Source organism: Lepidochelys olivacea (genome assembly GCF_965140295.1).
Source record: "Lepidochelys olivacea isolate rLepOli2 genome assembly, chromosome: 3".
Taxonomy (NCBI): domain Eukaryota; kingdom Metazoa; phylum Chordata; order Testudines; family Cheloniidae; genus Lepidochelys; species Lepidochelys olivacea.
In genome coordinates, this window is record NC_140413.1 from 8247918 (window position 1) to 8264947 (window position 17030).

General features: G+C 43.5%; 1 protein-coding gene across 1 annotated transcript in view; it reads right to left on the minus strand.

The window, feature by feature from the left end:
• The window catches only part of INTS9 (integrator complex subunit 9), an 80093-nt gene that overhangs the window by 33853 nt on the left and 29210 nt on the right, over positions 1-17030 (minus strand). The window contains exons 7-10 of the mRNA XM_084623898.1: positions 16467-16587; positions 14469-14603; positions 8351-8462; positions 1632-1812 (exon numbers count right to left, since the gene is read on the minus strand). Coding sequence (XP_084480024.1) covers positions 1632-1812; positions 8351-8462; positions 14469-14603; positions 16467-16587 — 549 coding nt within the window. The remainder of the gene's footprint in view (positions 1-1631; positions 1813-8350; positions 8463-14468; positions 14604-16466; positions 16588-17030) is intronic.

A 17030-nucleotide genomic window follows, 5' to 3' on the forward strand; every position in this document is an offset into this window, starting at 1 on the left:
AACCATTTTATAATAACTAGAGTCCTCTTGCCTGTGAAAATGGATATGTTATTCAGCATTCACTGACATCTTACATACAGTAGGACCTCACCGATTCTCATTCAATATCCTGCAAACCCCAATAACCCTCACAAAAAACCCAAAGGTTTCAACTGTCTTCTCAAAGATTTCACCCCTTCCATTTGCCGTAAACTAGTCCCCCTGTATACATTTCATTATTGTGGGTATAAGGCTAGCAAACTGCCTCTCTCAGCCCTCTAGGATGTTCACGGTCATTGGCTATTTTGCGTCAAGGGTTCCTTTCCCAAAGTAGATATTAAAAGCTATTGCCTGACTTCAGCAAGATCATTTGATTCATTCTGTCTTGGGAGGTGGAATAAAAGAGCAGATATGGCAGCGGTCTAGGTGATGATGGTGGACAAAGCCCTTGGTCTAGCAGACTATCGTGGGATTGTCAGACAGGAATTCCTCAGTTCTAACCCCAACTCTATCTGTGGTTTTAGAGACGTCACAACCTCTGCCTCGGTTTTCTGTGAACAAGGTATATTTTACCTATTAAGGATGTCTGAGGATTAGTAGTGTTTCTACTGACTTTTGAAGATAAATTACCATATAAGTAGGATTAAAGTATGTTTTAATCTTGTCTTGAATAATAAATATTCTAGAATTTCAGTAAACTATTAAGTGTCTGACTTCTGCAAACTATATGTAATTGACAAAAGAAGATTTCCACTTGCATGCTACGCTTTGTGCTGCCATACCACTGTACGCGTTAGAAAAAGTTTTTTTACTAACCAGTCTTGCAATTTTATAGCACCTATGTATATAGGAATCACTTGATTCAAACTATGTATATAGGAATCACTTAATTCACTATTAAAGTACAGCCACTAGTCAAATAAAATACAGCAGCTGTTTAACTGCAGCACTATTCAATGGGCATAAATTTAGAATACCTATGCTGAAATTTGGTTAGGGCCCAAAAGCTAGATTCCCCTACTCTTGCTTAAAGTAGCATGGCCTCTTAATCCATCAGATTTTATCCTTTCCTTATCCAAATACTTCCAGAAGAATTCACTCAGCTCAATTTCTCCCAGTGCACCTTGTTTTTCTGTCTTCCAGATTGGAAGATCTCTGAGGCATGGATTAGCTTATTTGTGTCGTACAGGATCTTATTATTGCTTAACAAATACATAATAATCACAAGTGGTCAGGCCCCTCAGTTCTATGACTCATCTGAATTAGGAATATAAAGAAACCTCACCAGTTTGTGTAGTTGGATTGCTGTATGCTCCTTGGAGCATTGAGTGAAACGCACAATGGGCAAGAAAAAGGCATCTGAAAGTCACTCTGAGGAAGTGCATCATTTACTCATTGGCTCTGAGTGCCAATGTCAAACATATCGATGTTTTTTAAACAGATTTAACATACAGACTACTGGAATGAATGCCACCCTAATTATAGGGCACCTTTGCTCACCAATTCCTGTAACTGAAAAAGCGTGTACATAATTCCGATCTCGTGTATATCCAGAATGACAGAATCTGCAGCTATCAGCACTCACTATGCACACGTTTACTGTAATGTGTACGGTGGAATCCAGCCTGACAGAGTAGCCCACTAATACTTACCACTCGGCAAAGATCTGGGAGAACTCCAGGGAGCTGTTGGCAACAGGTGAGATGAAGTAAAAGGGGACATTGGAGAGTCCTGCAGAGTCGATGTACTGATACAGACACTCCAGCAGGTCATATATCACTCCAGAAGGATAACATGGAACCAGGACGTTTCCTCCATTCCGGACAGTCATAGCTTGAGGGAGAAAGAGAAGGGAGAATTAACAGGTTTCAAAAAGTGCTTTTCAGCCCAAAAAGCTCTGCAGGGCACAGAAAAGCAGCTATCTAGATAACTGGTGCACAACATGTTGCTTAACGGAGTGAGTGATGTGTGCAGACAGATTTCTGACCCCTCAAGACTTCACAGCCTTAAGTGGGACAAAATCAGATCCTCCTCCTGCAAAAGCACAGCTTTGAGCAAAAGGAGCTTCTGTTAGCCCTGGGACCTATGATACACACTTGCGCTTGTCTGACACTCCATCCAGTAGAGGGCAGTGCTGCACCAGTACACAAGAGGAGAAATTTTGACTGAAGAAACTGACAAAAGACACCCCTGACATAAAAAACGCTCAATAAATCTACTTGTGTCCATGCTGAAGAGCTGTTCTTTGGTCTCATCTGAAAGATCCCATACCCTGTAAATTGTTTTGTATTCAATTCTGCTATTTCAGACAAATGGCTGAGGATTTTAATTTGTGGTTAGAAAGTCTAGTTCTTTCAAACCTGACCCAGCCTCCCCAAACATGAAGGGATTTTCTTTTCTAAAGTTGCAAATGCTTCTAAATTCCTTCAACACAACAGGAGCAGCTGCAAAAGGTGTCAGCTGTATAAGTCATGGGCAGGCAGAGAACAAGTGGAAAATAAAAATAATTTTCCTGTGCAATCTAGACAGATCTGAGTACGGCACAGTAAGGAAGCCCAGGAGAAACACGTTATTCCTCTGGCTTCACGCAGCTACAGAACTGCTGTAGCACCTTATGACAAAGCATTTCTCCCTTGTTAATCTCAATGAGATTGTTAATCTCGTTGCCGAACTGGGATTTCTTCTGTGGCCACAGGGCAAAACCCATCTACGCTGACGTTAACTGAAATGCAGAAGCAGTAATATGCATCAAAGCATTAAACAAAAACCCGTGAAAGAGCTGGAACTGCATATATTAAATCTTGCTATAATTACTTCTGTGACTTCAATTTGTTGACAAAGTCAGATGGGCAAAGATCTAGCACTTTAGGGATATTGCTGCCCAACCTGCCAGATTTTTAAAGGTATTTAGTTGCCTAAAGAAGCACATGGGCACTTTTGAAAATGCCACCTACGTGCCTAGGTGCCCAACTTCAAGTAGGAGTTGCATTTACCACATACTGTTTTCGACAATGGGTCAGAGAGGCCTTTCCCAGTATTTATCAGAGCTGTATTACACATCAGTGAAGGTCAGGAAGAGGACTGGGTTACTGTCCTCTGCTAGGTCACATGCAAAGTCTAATACTTCATTTTGATAACCATGAATAAAAATAATCGTCCTTTGCATTTCTACAGCATCACCCTGCAGGAGGCCAAAGCACTTTCTAACATTTAAGTCTCACAACACTCCTGTGAGGCAGACAAGTATACATTCCTCATCTGGAAAATGGGCACCGGTGGAGGTACAGGGAGGTTAAGGTTTTCAAAGACAGCTGGGGGAAGTTTAAGATTAAATCCTTTAGCTGGTTTTAAAAACAATCTCAACCTAAGGAGCTGGGTGACTATAGGCAAGACGTGCTGGAGCCAAGAACAGAGCCCAGAACTTCTCACACCTAGCCCTCGACGTCAGGATTGGATGACACTGCCTCCCATTCTTCCCAATTTAAACATGGAGGAAAATGGCACCTTCAGCTTGAGCATGGATTTAAACCAGGGACAGGATTATGCCAGGATTTGGCAGAAGCATATTAAAGTTTTCGAAGAAGCTTAACGGGCTCTGTAAAAAAGTGTGGATAATGCCCTTGTGGGCTGGCGTGGCACTGTCAGTGTGTCCCACCTTTGCGTCCCCTGACTGAGGTGGCAACAGGTTTGCTTTAACAGCCCAGGGTAAGGAGAATCCCCCACCACCATTGACAAAATAGCATGTCCCATTTTAATAAGGTTCTAGGTCAATAATCAGTTTAGAAAGTCCTCACATCAGGACCCTGGTGCAGAGCTCCCAATACCACAAAACAAAGTCTCTTGTCTGGTTGGGCTGGTCTCCTGGAGCCGGAGGCCATGTCCACATCCCAGAATTATGTTGGCCTAATTTATGTCGGCATACAGCCACCGCAGTTATTAAGTCGCTTGCGTACATGCATGCTTGGCTCCTTGTGTCAGCGGTGCACGTTGTCAGGAGGAGCGCTTGAAGGGTCAGTGTGGAGCATTGTGAGATAGCTCCTGGAGGCCAGTAACACCCAACGTAAGCAACGTGGTGTCTACGCTGACATTGTGTTGACCTAATTACATCGACTGTGAGGCGACACGGCTGGCCGAGGTGGGGTTACTAAATCGATGCAGAGAGACACTTATGTCAGTTGGAGCTAAATTTAAGTGAAGACCCTTCCAAACAGCTAGGCCGATGCAAGGCAGCTTATGTCAAGCTGTGTGGTGCAGCCAGGCCTGAGACACAAACCACATCCCACTGCAGCCTGCGTGGCTTCTACTCCCCTCTCTTGCTCACCTTCCTGTTCAAACAGCCCAGCGCTAGGGCGGGCATGGACTCCTGGATTACACCCCAGGCTATGTCGGCCACAGGCTCCGGTCTGTCCCTTAAAGGGGTAGTAAGCTCCTTCACAGTCTCAGAGTTTACAGGCTATGGCAAGAATCTCTTCCAGTTATAACATCTAATAAATCTAGTCTGCTTTCATTTCTTCCTCATACAGGGTAAGCTATAGCACAATTTTAACGATCCCTTAAGTACAGTTCACGTGCAGAGCTCTATCTTATTCACAGCTCAGTGTTTTAAGTCTTAAGTTTATTCCTAAAAAACATCTTATGGCTATAAGCTGCATGTCTGGCTGACGTGACGTGTTAGAGGTGACAGCTGAAAGTGGGGCTGATGGGAAATTCGCTGCCTCACTTGGATTTCTCCTTTTCCTTTTGTAGACGTTTCTCTCCATTTTGGTTTAACTGTGCCTGACTGCTTTCATTCAGTTGTCTCTCTGAGTATTACATTGTTCATGAGATGTAGAGGGCATGACAGATAACGAAACAAGTGAGCTGTAGATTTGCAGTGGTTTGCATAAACATTGTTGGTTCTGTCTATCCAGATGTTGGTTCAATAGGTATCACTTGTTTGCACAGTGTCAGTTACTTGCCTATACAGTGCCTAGAACAACTCGACCCTAATCCATGACTGGGGTTCTAACGTGCTACCATAAATGAAATATTAAGAGTGAACCCCTAGCACCTGTAAAACAGGGGCACTCAGACCAGCTGAAAGGCTTCACAAATGCATTGTTCTGTACACACTACAGCTGGACAGGAAACATTTTTCTCATCCTACAACAAATCTGAGATTTAAAAAGGTTTCCCATTTCGCACTGGGAGGAAACCAAGAATTTTGGGCAATTTTTTGCAAAAACAGCAATATATCCCCACCCCAGAATAGTTAAAAGCCCAGGAATTAGAGCCCTCTCCTGGGATGTGGGAGACCCAGGTTCAAGTTCCTATTCCAAAACTGGCAGAGCAGGGACTTGACCCTGGGACGCCCACCTTAGCTACTGGCTATTCTAGGGTGAGGCTCTCTCTAGAATTCCACCCTGCACCTGAGAAACCTTCTTGAAAGTGTCATCAACCCAGATATGCTCTCATGAAAAATTTCAGTTGTGACAAACTAGCATTTTCCTACGAAAACCTTCGGTCAAAAACCTGTGCCAGACCACTGTCTTTGAGTTGCACCTCTTTGAATATTACATTCTGAGATGTAGAGGGCATGACAGACAATTAAACATGTGAGCTGTACACCCTGCAGTGGTTTGCATAAACATTGTTGGGTCTTTCTATCCAGATGTTGGTTCAACACATATCATTTATTTGCATAGTGTCAGTTAAAGGCCTACAGAACTGGACCCTAATCCATGTCTCTCTGTAACACACAAGTCTGCTCTCAGATACACCAGGGTGACTTCTACAGATGCCAATAAGTGAATGTGTGTATCTGAAAGCAGAGATTTGAGCCCAATTTATCTTGACGATGTACTCACAATTTAATATAGTATTATAATCGTGGCATTTCAAATTTAATCTCATTCAGTAACTCCATAATAAGTTGGTTCAATTTACAACTCAAAACAAGATACTTGACTTTCCAACAGCTGCCGGTGCAAGGTCAAGCTGGCATCTGAATAAAAACACATCCACAGAAAGAGTCTGGAAATTTTGCTGATGATGCCCAAGGCAATGAAAATACAAGTCCATTTTGCATAGCTGCAGTGTATTGGTGCAGCAGCGCTGAGCACTGTAAAAAGTGGTTTGTCAGTAAGCTAATATGACCTGGAAGACAAGCTCAGGGTGGGGAATCATGCATGGGACCCTAATAATGGGAGTTGGGAGTTTAAGCCACAGAGTGTTGTGACAAAAATGAAAACTGAGCTCAAGGTGAAGCTTTTGCAGTTACACTTCTGATCTTAGCTACACTTTAATAGTCACAAACATGCCATTATTTTAGGGTATTGGAAATGGAATAAAATGTGTGTCTGCTTTAAAATTTAACTACTATATTATGATCTGTTTGTGCAGTTCCCTGAGCAGCTCGCAAACGGGAGCTTTATAAAAATTATCATTGTGGTCAACAGCCCTGCCAATTCAACTGGTTTTCTTAGCAGCCGGTTGCTTTTGGGGCCTTTCTACAGGTCTACTGGGAAGCTGGACCAGTGTATGACTCTTTCTGATGTCAGGCTGGGTGGGAAGGGATTTCATACTATTTGTGTGCTAACAAACAGCCCTGGCATTAAAATGTTTTAAAGTCATCTTCTGTTTTCCCAGGCCCTCTCATATTTTTTGCTAAGCCCAAGATGGAATCCCCACGTTCTCAGGGGGCAGACTTTGAACAAACGTTTTCCTTGTTTGTTTTTAATGCTTTTCAAATGTCTCATTTCACCAAGTTCAAGACTGAAGCTGGCTGGGAGACCTTCCCCAGTCAACCTCAGAACTGTTCAGGTGGTTCCGAAAAAATTTCATTTTTTGGATCTCTGACATTTCTATATATAAAACTTTAAGATAGATGGTTTGACATTTCTACATTTCCTTCAGACATGATAATTTAGGGAGTAGAAACACTGAAATTTGTTGCTTTCTTCCTCTCATGACTTATAAAAATAATAATATTGGAAATACAACAAACTTTACATTTATGCAGTATGCACATGTATATACAGCACCTATCACATAACAAAATGTAAGCAATTCACAGCTTTTAATGCTCAGTGACCATTATGATCACATAATATGACCCCCTGTGTAATACAAGCCATAGAATTTCATCCACTAATTCCCATAGCAAGGCTAATGTCCTGTGGTTGAACGGAAGCATATATATCTTTTAGAAAGACATCTGATCTTGACGTAAAAACTTCAAGTGGTGGAGAATTCAGCAAATCCCTTGGTCAACAACTTGCCCTCTAACTAGAATTATATCCCCACATCAGGATTTTGAGATAGAGAGTCTTTAAAGTGGGAGGGAACATCCATCTAGTGATTTTGTCCTTGAATTTACGCATGGGTGAGAATTTACAATTTACTGCTTCTGTCAGAAGGAGTTGGCAAGCAGGAGCCAAGATTCCTGGGTTCTGTTTCCAACTCTGCCACAGGCTTCTTTTGTGACCTTAGGCAAGTCACCTAACATCTGTGCCTCAGGTTTCCCCAACTGTAAAATGGGGCTAATGATACTGGTTTACCTAACTATGGTGGTGTGAGGTTAGTTTATTTAGGTTTCTAGCCCTTTGAGTTTCTCACTATACAAGAGTGAAGTTGTTATTTTTGTTACAACCCTGACCTCCTTCAAAATATATAGTTTACAATAAAGCTGTTTGCTAGAAGAACAGGCAGAAGCAGCAGAACATCTGTGAGGAGAAACCATGAGGACAGGGGAGTAACCACAGAAAGGGACTAGGTAGGGGGGAGAAGAGAAGGGGGAAAAAAGTCAGATATATTCCAAACAGGTTGGGAAATGCTGCAATTCACACTCTGATGTTACAGCTTGCAATTAGCAGCTTTTGCAGCTGTGAAAGCTTGTGATTAGATTTAATATTTCTGTGGTCTATAAATATATATAAAATAAAAAATAAAGAAGATTGTACAGTTTGCTTCTGATATATTTTCAAACCAGGTGTAAGAAAAGAAACAAAGTCATAAAAATGGTGTGCAAGGATTTTACACTGGCTGAGATACAGGAAGGAAAAAGCAATATTTCAGCTGGGATGTCTATTCAAAGCCTAGGCAACACGTAGTCGGTTGGCAGCGAGGCTGCATATTTAGCAAACCAAAAGCAGCAGATGATTAAATCTCATTAAACCTGCTCCATTCCAAACCATTTCAGGTACAACCTGTGTCTCTTAAGGCTCTTTATTAATGACATCAGGAGCACATCGTAAAATCTAAACAGCTAGTTTTATGCCAGAAGATATAGTCAGGCAACTTACTCAGTTCCAGGAATCGCCGAATTATTTCCCACCAAAAGCAATGAATAAGATTATAAAATAAGTAAAGTGCTTCTTACAAAGCGACCTACCCAGGTTACTGCAGAACTCCCCCACCATGCCATCGGGGTTAGCAGTGGGAATCTGGGTAAGCCCCGTCAGAATGAGAACATCACTGTTTTTAAGAGAAGCCTGGTCCATGGCCTGAAAAAGAATGAAGTGAAGTAAATTCAGTAACAGCCACAGCACAGACGTTCCCTGTTTTACAGTAAGAGAAGGACTGGCAAAGTAACTCAACACAGCATAATCAACACAGAGATTATGGAACAATTTAACAATTTAACTTCTGGCCTTCCTGCATCTGTAGAGATGCAACAAAAGCTAAACAGAAGCTTAGAATCAGAGATTAGGGTTGGAAGACACCTCAGGAGGTCATCTGGTTCTAGTCCACGCCCCTGCTCAAAGCAGGACCAACCCCCAACTAAATCATCATCCCAGCCAGGGCTTTGTCAAGCTGGGCCTTAAAAACCTCTAAGAATGGAGATTCCACCACCTCCCTAGGTAACCCACTGCAGTGCTTCACCACCCTCCTAGTGAAATAGTGTTTCCTAATAGCCAACCTAGACCTCCCCCACTGCAACTTGAGACCATTGCTCCTTGTTCTGTCATCTGCCACCACTGAGAACAGCCGAGCTCCATCCTCTTTGGAACTCCCCTTCAGGTAGTTGAAAGCTGCTATCAAATCCCCCCTCACTCTTGTATAGCCATGTCGGTATCTGCCAAGAGAAGTCATGTGATTGAGCTAGAACTAGCCCCCTCTGAAAGTAGCATCCTCAACAGATTAATCATCTTGCGGCCTTAGGAGCTGACAGCGTGGCTGAAATGTTAATACTAAACATTTCTGAAGATGTAATGCAGGAAGCGTATTGCTCCACAGACTGCACTGGCTTCCAACTAGGTTTCAAGCACAGTTCAAGGTGTTAACTTTGATCTATAAAAACACATATTGCTTCGGTCTTGGGAACCTCCTTCTCTCCTGGGAGATAGAAGCTGCAGATTTCTTACATGGGGGAGCTGGAATCAGGGTATTCTCAGTAGAGGGTCCTTAAATCTAGAGCCAGCTCCACTGCCCCGGTGGCAGAGCTAGAGCTAGCCAATTTCAAGACACACTTTTAGACTCATTTATTAGTCCAGGACTTTATTTTGGGGGGGGGGGGAGCAGGGGGATGTAGGATGGGAAGATTATCATGGGTCTTTGTGATCCATTAGTATTTTTTATTAATACACCTAGAAAGCTGTGACTGGTGCATTATAAATACATTTTAAAAAATTAAATAAAAAAAAAGACATTTAAACCCCAAAGTTACATACAGTTGGCAAAATAAAACTAACTGATATAGAGTTGTACAGAAACCCCATCACAAACTTAACCACGGCATCTGCAGTGCAACGCGACAGTCAAACTAATGAAGAAAACTACCCTCTACATCACCATTCCTTTCAACATTGAACACCTCCCAGCAGTCAATCAAAATAGGGTTATAGGATCTCCATTCTTAATTCATACGTCTTTGCAGCTTGTGCTAGAGGCTACCAGGCTTAAAATAAAAGAAGGTTTCAACATAATGGGTGTCTTCAAAGTGGCGTGCCCTCCTGACTCATTGTGTGCACCTGTACAATCACAAAGTACAAATCAAACTGGACTACGTGGATAAAGCACGCAGGTGTCTGGTCCTACTGGTTGCAGTTGCAGGTGACATCTTGTCCATACATAATCCATGCTCTATCCAGCTCCTAATGGACAGAGGCTTACACCACAGAAAATCACCACCACAATCGGCCCCTTTGCTGGCTCACCAGAGGCGCCAAAGACGAAATGGCCCATGAAAACGGAGTGTAAACTTTCACCTGTAGAGACAGTCCCTCTAGGTCAAGGTTGAGACACATTGGGCAGGGAAGTGTAAGGACAGCTTGCATTGTGCTGTGCTTAGAGGACTTTATTCTCTGGGGCTAATAATCTGACATTTCAGCAGCATTAAATTAAATTAGGGTGGCAATAAACTTTCTTCCCCCAACACCCCCACATTAATTATATTGAGTCTAAGATTGGAGATTATATGTAATGGGTGCTAGTATGGAAAACATGTATTCCCAATACACAAAACAGAACTTCATCCAAATTGAAATGGTAAACTTCTGACTGGGAGAAATTCACTTCTCCCTCCAAGGCTGAGCAATTGGGCATGATGCAGCTATGATATAGTTGGGCTAGAGAAATTAACTCTGGCCCCAGCCTGGGGGACCGCATTGCAGTCCCCTCACTGCTACCATTGAAGCTTTTAGCATGGCATAGCAGCTGCAGCCCCTTTGCACCACTTGTCTGGTGATTTAGGGCCATGGGCATCTCCCCTGGCCTACCCCCAGCACAGATTTTTGCACCAGCCTATGCAAGGCTGATGCAGACTCCTTCTGAGAAACTAAAGGATCCTGGTACAATTCCCATGCTCCCGGTGTAGCGTGGAGGCAGTTCAAAGAGCTTTACACCTGCCCTTGATCCCACAGATGAATTTTGCCCGTTGTCTTCAATGGGAGTTGAGGGTGCTCAGCACCTCACAGGGCCAGGCTCATAGAAGACCATCTCTGAGTCCATGAATATGCGCCTGTGACAAATGAAATGCACATACACAGAAGTGCCAATAATGCGATAAAATAATATTGAGTCTGCCAGTGATAATGTACATAATGATTATGCTATATTAGATACCCATCATTTCAGCTTCTACTGCACTGAGAGGGCTTGTATTGATTCTTCTGGTAAATGTAAACAATAGGTCTTTAAAAGGCTTTTAGTGACACTTCTAATCACATGGTCACCTCAAGGTCTCCACTTTGGCGCCAGAAGGCAATTCCATATGTTTCTGGTGCCGATAGGCATCTAGGCAATGTTTCCAATGGGAACCCTCTGTCAGAACATAAGAGCGAAGAGCAAAAGCCATAGTGTGTGTCCGGTGTAGATCTCATCAAATAAACCCTTTTAAACTTTGCAGCTATATATGGAGCAGTCATGAATGGAATCTTGCTGACCACCTGACTTACATTTCCCATGAAAGTGCTTTAAGTACCTCATATAAGACCTCCTACTCTACCTGGCCTACTAGCACTATATACAAAAGGAACTAGTCAATAAGCTACAGTGACTGGAGAAGGACACACTCTTGAGGGAAGCAGAGGCAAATGCACAAGGCAAAATGGATCAAGGATAACTCTTGAAAGATTGATTATGTGCACAGAAGACACTAGTAATACTGCCCAGCAGCCTGCACGAAAACCACAATATATCCACAAAATGTTCAGTTAACTTGGTTAGACAACAGATTTACTTGCATTACTGTACTATATTTCAACCTGACTTGCTCGTTGCAGTTTCTCTTATGTTCCGTAAGGAAGTCAAGTGTGCTATACTCCGCTCTATACTAAGGATGATCACAGTGTATCAGGGTGAAGGAAAAACAGCTATATTTTATCCATGAAAGGAGCTACATCCAGGAACACAAACACTATTAACTCAATGGAACAGTGGTCAGGAATGGAGATCGTTGGCTGCTGCAATGTCAATAATGTTGTAAGTCAGGTAAGTTTTAAAGGGCAATATAAAAAACAAAGGAAAAAAGACTCCTGATGGAATGTTAAGGTAGCACAAGTGAAAGGAATTAGGAATTGAAAGGGTTACTAGTCCTATAGCAATGTTAATCTGGCCGTGTTACACATCCTGTATATTTGTGGTACACAGTTACAGCAAGACAGACTGAAAAAGAAAACAATATGTCTTCCTTGCTAAATAAACACCACAAATATATAGGCCATGCAACATGGCTCTTAACATTGCTTTCTTGATTTGTTTTAAATCTTAGATGAATAAGCTTAACCATTAATGTGGGAAGTGTGTGTTTAAGATAAAACATGAAAAGGGCAGGACAAGGGAGTCAGAAATTGGCTTTGGTCTCACTCCCTATCCAGTGAAATGACTCAAGTGAATTCTGCAGACTAATTCCAAAGCCAGGGGAGCATCCTGCTCACATGCCCTTTCCACTTTATCTTGGTGTAATCTCATCCACAAACAAATCCAATGATCGCCTCTATGCAGGCGAGTCACAGATCTACCTCGCTCACCCAGTCTCTTCTGTCCAAACTAAAATCTCTGCAACATCTCCTCATCTGGGTACAGCTGTCAGTTCAAGTTCAGCTACTCTCCCGCCACTTCCTTTCTCGACCACTGCAAACAGCACCATCATCCCATCTGTCACTCAAGCCCTTACCCTGGGGTTCCTCTTCAACAAAGACATCCCTCTAGTTCCTCACACGCAGGCTATGTCTAAGCCTTTGCAATTTTTTTTTTTTTGCATAATGTCTTTAAGGTACAGCCTTTCCTCTCCATCCACACAACTAAGACTCTCATCTCATGCTTCCAGTACATCATCATCCTTTTTTCTGGCCTTGAAAGATACAATCTTGCCCCATTCGTATCAATTCAGAATGCTGCGGCAGAGATCTATTTCCTACTCTATCACTTTTTACCAGTGCAACCTTCTACTTGTACCTTCCTTCTCTACCACATCAAATATAAGTTAGTTCTCTTCACTTTCAAGGCCCTCTATGGCCTGCCCACACCCTACCTATCGTCTCTCATTCATTACCGAGATATCAACTCCTGCCTCCAGTGGGTCAGTGCAGCCAGCCTCCATTGCTCACTTGTTATATTTTCAAAACAGGCACCTGCATGCTGCCACCTCCTCCCCAAACACACTCGCAGAATTCAAGGACAGATGGAGGGATTTTGCCCAAAGTTTCCAACAAAAGGAGAACGTACCTTCAGACAGAAATGAAGCATGGCAAGTTATAGCTTAATAGATGGTGCTTGGAGCAGCACTGTGCCCCCTCACACGACTGGGTGTTTGTTCAGTACTAACTGAGAAGGAAGAGCAACACCTAGCAAACTACCCAAACTATTTCCTACAGCATCAAGATTTTCCCATGGAGGTCTTCCATTCATCACCCACGCCAGTCTGGAGAAAAAGGATGGGGATTTAGAGACCCCAATATGTTATCTATTGTAAATACAGCTGCATTATAAAGGGACGGTGAAAATTACTTGTCAAGCTTTTGCATGCACAATACTCAACAGCAGGGAGTATAGAGGATACTCTCCTTGGGACAAGGTTACTTACTGATCATGAACCTCACCTTTTAAAATTATTTTATTAAAGCCTCCTGCTAATACCTCTCTTTTAACTATTGTAAGTGACAACTTAGTACTGTGAACTCCCAGCCATTCTTTCCACTAAAAATTTATGGATCCTGAAAGAATTAATTTACTGGAAATTACACGTACAGCACTATAAAGACTTTACCCTTAGCAGAGCAGGGTGGAAATATTGGCACCCAGTTAGCCATCATTCCTTCAAAGCAAGGATCTTTCAGAAGTGATACAGAAGCAGCCTGTGAACTGTCTTTAGAGACTATACGGTTGTTGTTTTTTTTAAGCAATGCTCTCCTGCATTAAACAGGAAAGTTCTGGAGTTAACATGGCCCTTAACATTAAAGCAGCAGACTTTTACTTCTGGAGATTGGTTAAAATTTGATCACTGGTAACAAAGAGCTTAGTTGTCTCACTTTACTACTTAGAGCAGTGGTTCCCAAACTTGTTCCACCGCTTGTGCGGGGAAAGCCCCTGGCGGGCTGGGCCGGTTTGTTTACCTGCCACGTCCGCAGGTTCGGCCGATTGCGGCTCCCACTGGCCACGGATCGCTGCTCCAGGCCAATGGGAGCTGCTGGAAGTGGCAGCCAGTATGTCCCTCGGCTCGCGCCACTGGGAGCTGCGTTCGGCCGAACCTGCAGACGCGGCAGGTAAACAAACCGACCCAGCCCGCCAGGGGCTTTCCCTGCAAAAGCGACAGAACAAGTTTGGGAACCACTGACCTAGAGGATGCTCGTACGCTTGAAAGAGTGGCCGTCTTTGCTTAATGCCAACTAGGACGTCTGGCCGATCACAACTGCAGGGCATTAATACAGCTTAGATGGGGAAACTTTTACAAGGTGCCTGCCGCTATCAGACCTGACCCCAAGTGAGGCGAGGGCCCCTGTTTATTGAGCCTCAAATTCACTTCCCCAAAAATGGAATTGCTCTATCAAGATTGAACAGAGTGTTTGTACCTGTGGGTGTGTTGTAAGCAGCGAGGACCCCGAAACATAGGACACCTTTTCATAATGTGATTGTATAATCCAGTTGGAGCTTCCAAGTGCATAGCCGGAACTGAGAGGAGTCACATGCACAGCGCCAAACAGCTCCTGGAAAAAAACCGGTTGAGAGAAATAAACAGAAGAGAATGAACATAGAGACAAATTAGAGCACTGATGAGATTTTAAATAATTATTAATGACAGTGCGGTTAGCAATTAGATGATTAGAGGCATTTTTACAAAAATATCTTGATAATTTAGAGTTTTACTTTCTTTAGAGCCCAGGTGAAAAACTTTCACCCCCTCCTGCACTAGTGCAAGACTTCTGTTTGGATGGGGAAAATAGCAAGAGAAGGTTTTATGTTTAAAGACAAACTCACTGCTCCCCTCCCCCCACAAGACTATTTTTATTGAAACTATTATCCATAGATGGTTTTGGAACAGCCCCTCCTTCTACAAACAAGCAAAAAACAGCCTAAATTCTGAGGGCAGGTCTACACTACAGGATTGTCGACCTAAGTTACGCAACTCCAGCTACGTGAATAACGTAGGTAGAGTCAACGTACCTTAGGTTGACTTATTGCAGTGTCTACACAGGGCTGGATCAACGGGAGAAACTCTCCCGTTGACTTACCTTATGCTTCTCGTTCCGGTGGAGTACCAGAGTCGATGGGAGAACAATCTGTGGTCGATTTAGCAGGTCCTCACTAGATCCGCTAAATCGACACCTGGTGGAGCAGTCGGTGCAGCGTCGATCGCTGGTAAGTAAGTGTAAACTACTTAGCAGTGTTCTTTCATCGAGTTGTTTCCTTTCCTCTTGTTCTACAAAGCTTATGTTTTTTGTCTGTATGCAGTAATGACTGCCATGATTTACCTTGTGGCTACAAAGCTAAGAGAACAAGAGGCTGAATCTTGCAATATACATATTTAAGCATCCGAACACATACTAGATGCCTCACAAAATAGGTAAAGACATGGTCCCTCTCCCAAACAGTTTACAATCCAGGGCCCCAGATTCACAGGCACATTAAATGAATAAAGTAAATGATTGATTCAACATTTGTAGGAGTCAAAATAAAGGTGAACTACTATTAATATTTACTGATTAAAATATAAGCCCTCCTACTAGTTACTATACAAAGCTCCCAACCAATGGGAGCTGCGGGGGTGGTGCCTATAGGCAGGAGCAGTGTGCAGAGACCCCCTCGCCCCCCAGGGATGTGCTGGCCGCTTTCGGGAGCAGCATGGGGTCAGGGCAGGCAGGGAGCCTGCCTTAGCCCTGCTGTGCCACCGTACTTTTAGTGGCCGAAGACTGCAATCAACTGGCAGAGGCTCCATGATTGACCAGTCGATCATGATTTACCGGTTGGTGACCACTGCCTTATCCTAAAGGTAGGCTATTAAGTTGTTGGGTTTAATTCATTCTAGGGTGTGTACTTGCTTATGGCACAAAAAACCCCAGCAGAGGGCCCAAAAGGAGAAGCGTGCAGATGGGGTGGATTGCACCAGTGTAAAGTGCTCACAAACTCCAGTTATCTTGGGGAGGGGAGGAGGTGGAAAAGCGAAGACAGAGACATTCAGCAGATCCCCAGAAGTGAGATGTACTGGCTGGGGAGGGGACGTGGCCAGGGAACCCAGAAGATATGCTAATTCAGAACACACCTCCACCTCCCACTGGGCCAGCTTTAATTTTATGAATCTCAGCTTTATGTTAAAACTAGCTTCCCCTGAGGAATCCAGAGAGCTGCTTGGTCTTCACCAAAGGGGAATCTTCCTCACAAGGCAGGTGATGTAGAGCACTGAATGGAATCCTGTCCCACCCTCCAGGCTAGCATGACTAGCCCCAACACAGCATCTAGAATGGGTGCAGAGCATAGGAAAATGAGGGCGCCCCAAGATTCCTACAAAGACAAAAGAGAAGGGGAAAAAATGTTGCTCTTGTTTGCCTGACATTAACTGTATCAATACTCACAATTTTCTGAGAATACCCCACCAGCTGGATCTTGCTGAGTGCAGAGTTCACTTCGGGCATGGTATAACACCTCCTCCATGTAGACACCTCCACTGCATCTTTCAGAGGGGCGGGCAACAGCCTGTAAAGATCAAATGGGATCTAGGCATTCTCAGGATTTCCTGTTCGGCTGCTAGACTTTTATTTCTATTTGTCTTTGTCGCGTTTTAGCTCCTAGAACTCACTCCACATTGTTTCGCACTCTGGGGACTGGCCAGTTCCAAGGATGAAGGGAAGGTTGAGCTGGGAGGTTTTCCTGGCTAATCAGAAGCCGGGATGGGCCACTGCCACCTGGCCCCAGAAAACACTTCCTCCAGCTTTTTCTGCTGATGGTTCCCAACCCCCTTAAGTCAGGAAACAGTAGGGGGAAAGGTGGGTTGCAGCATCATTTTTACCATGGATTAGAAATAGTAGCAGATCTGAAGTACAGATAGGCTGTGTTTATAGCAAAAGGCACTGCTAGAATTTGGGTTTGAGGGACAGTAGGTATTTTGGATTTGCCTGCAACACACCCACCTCTGAAGC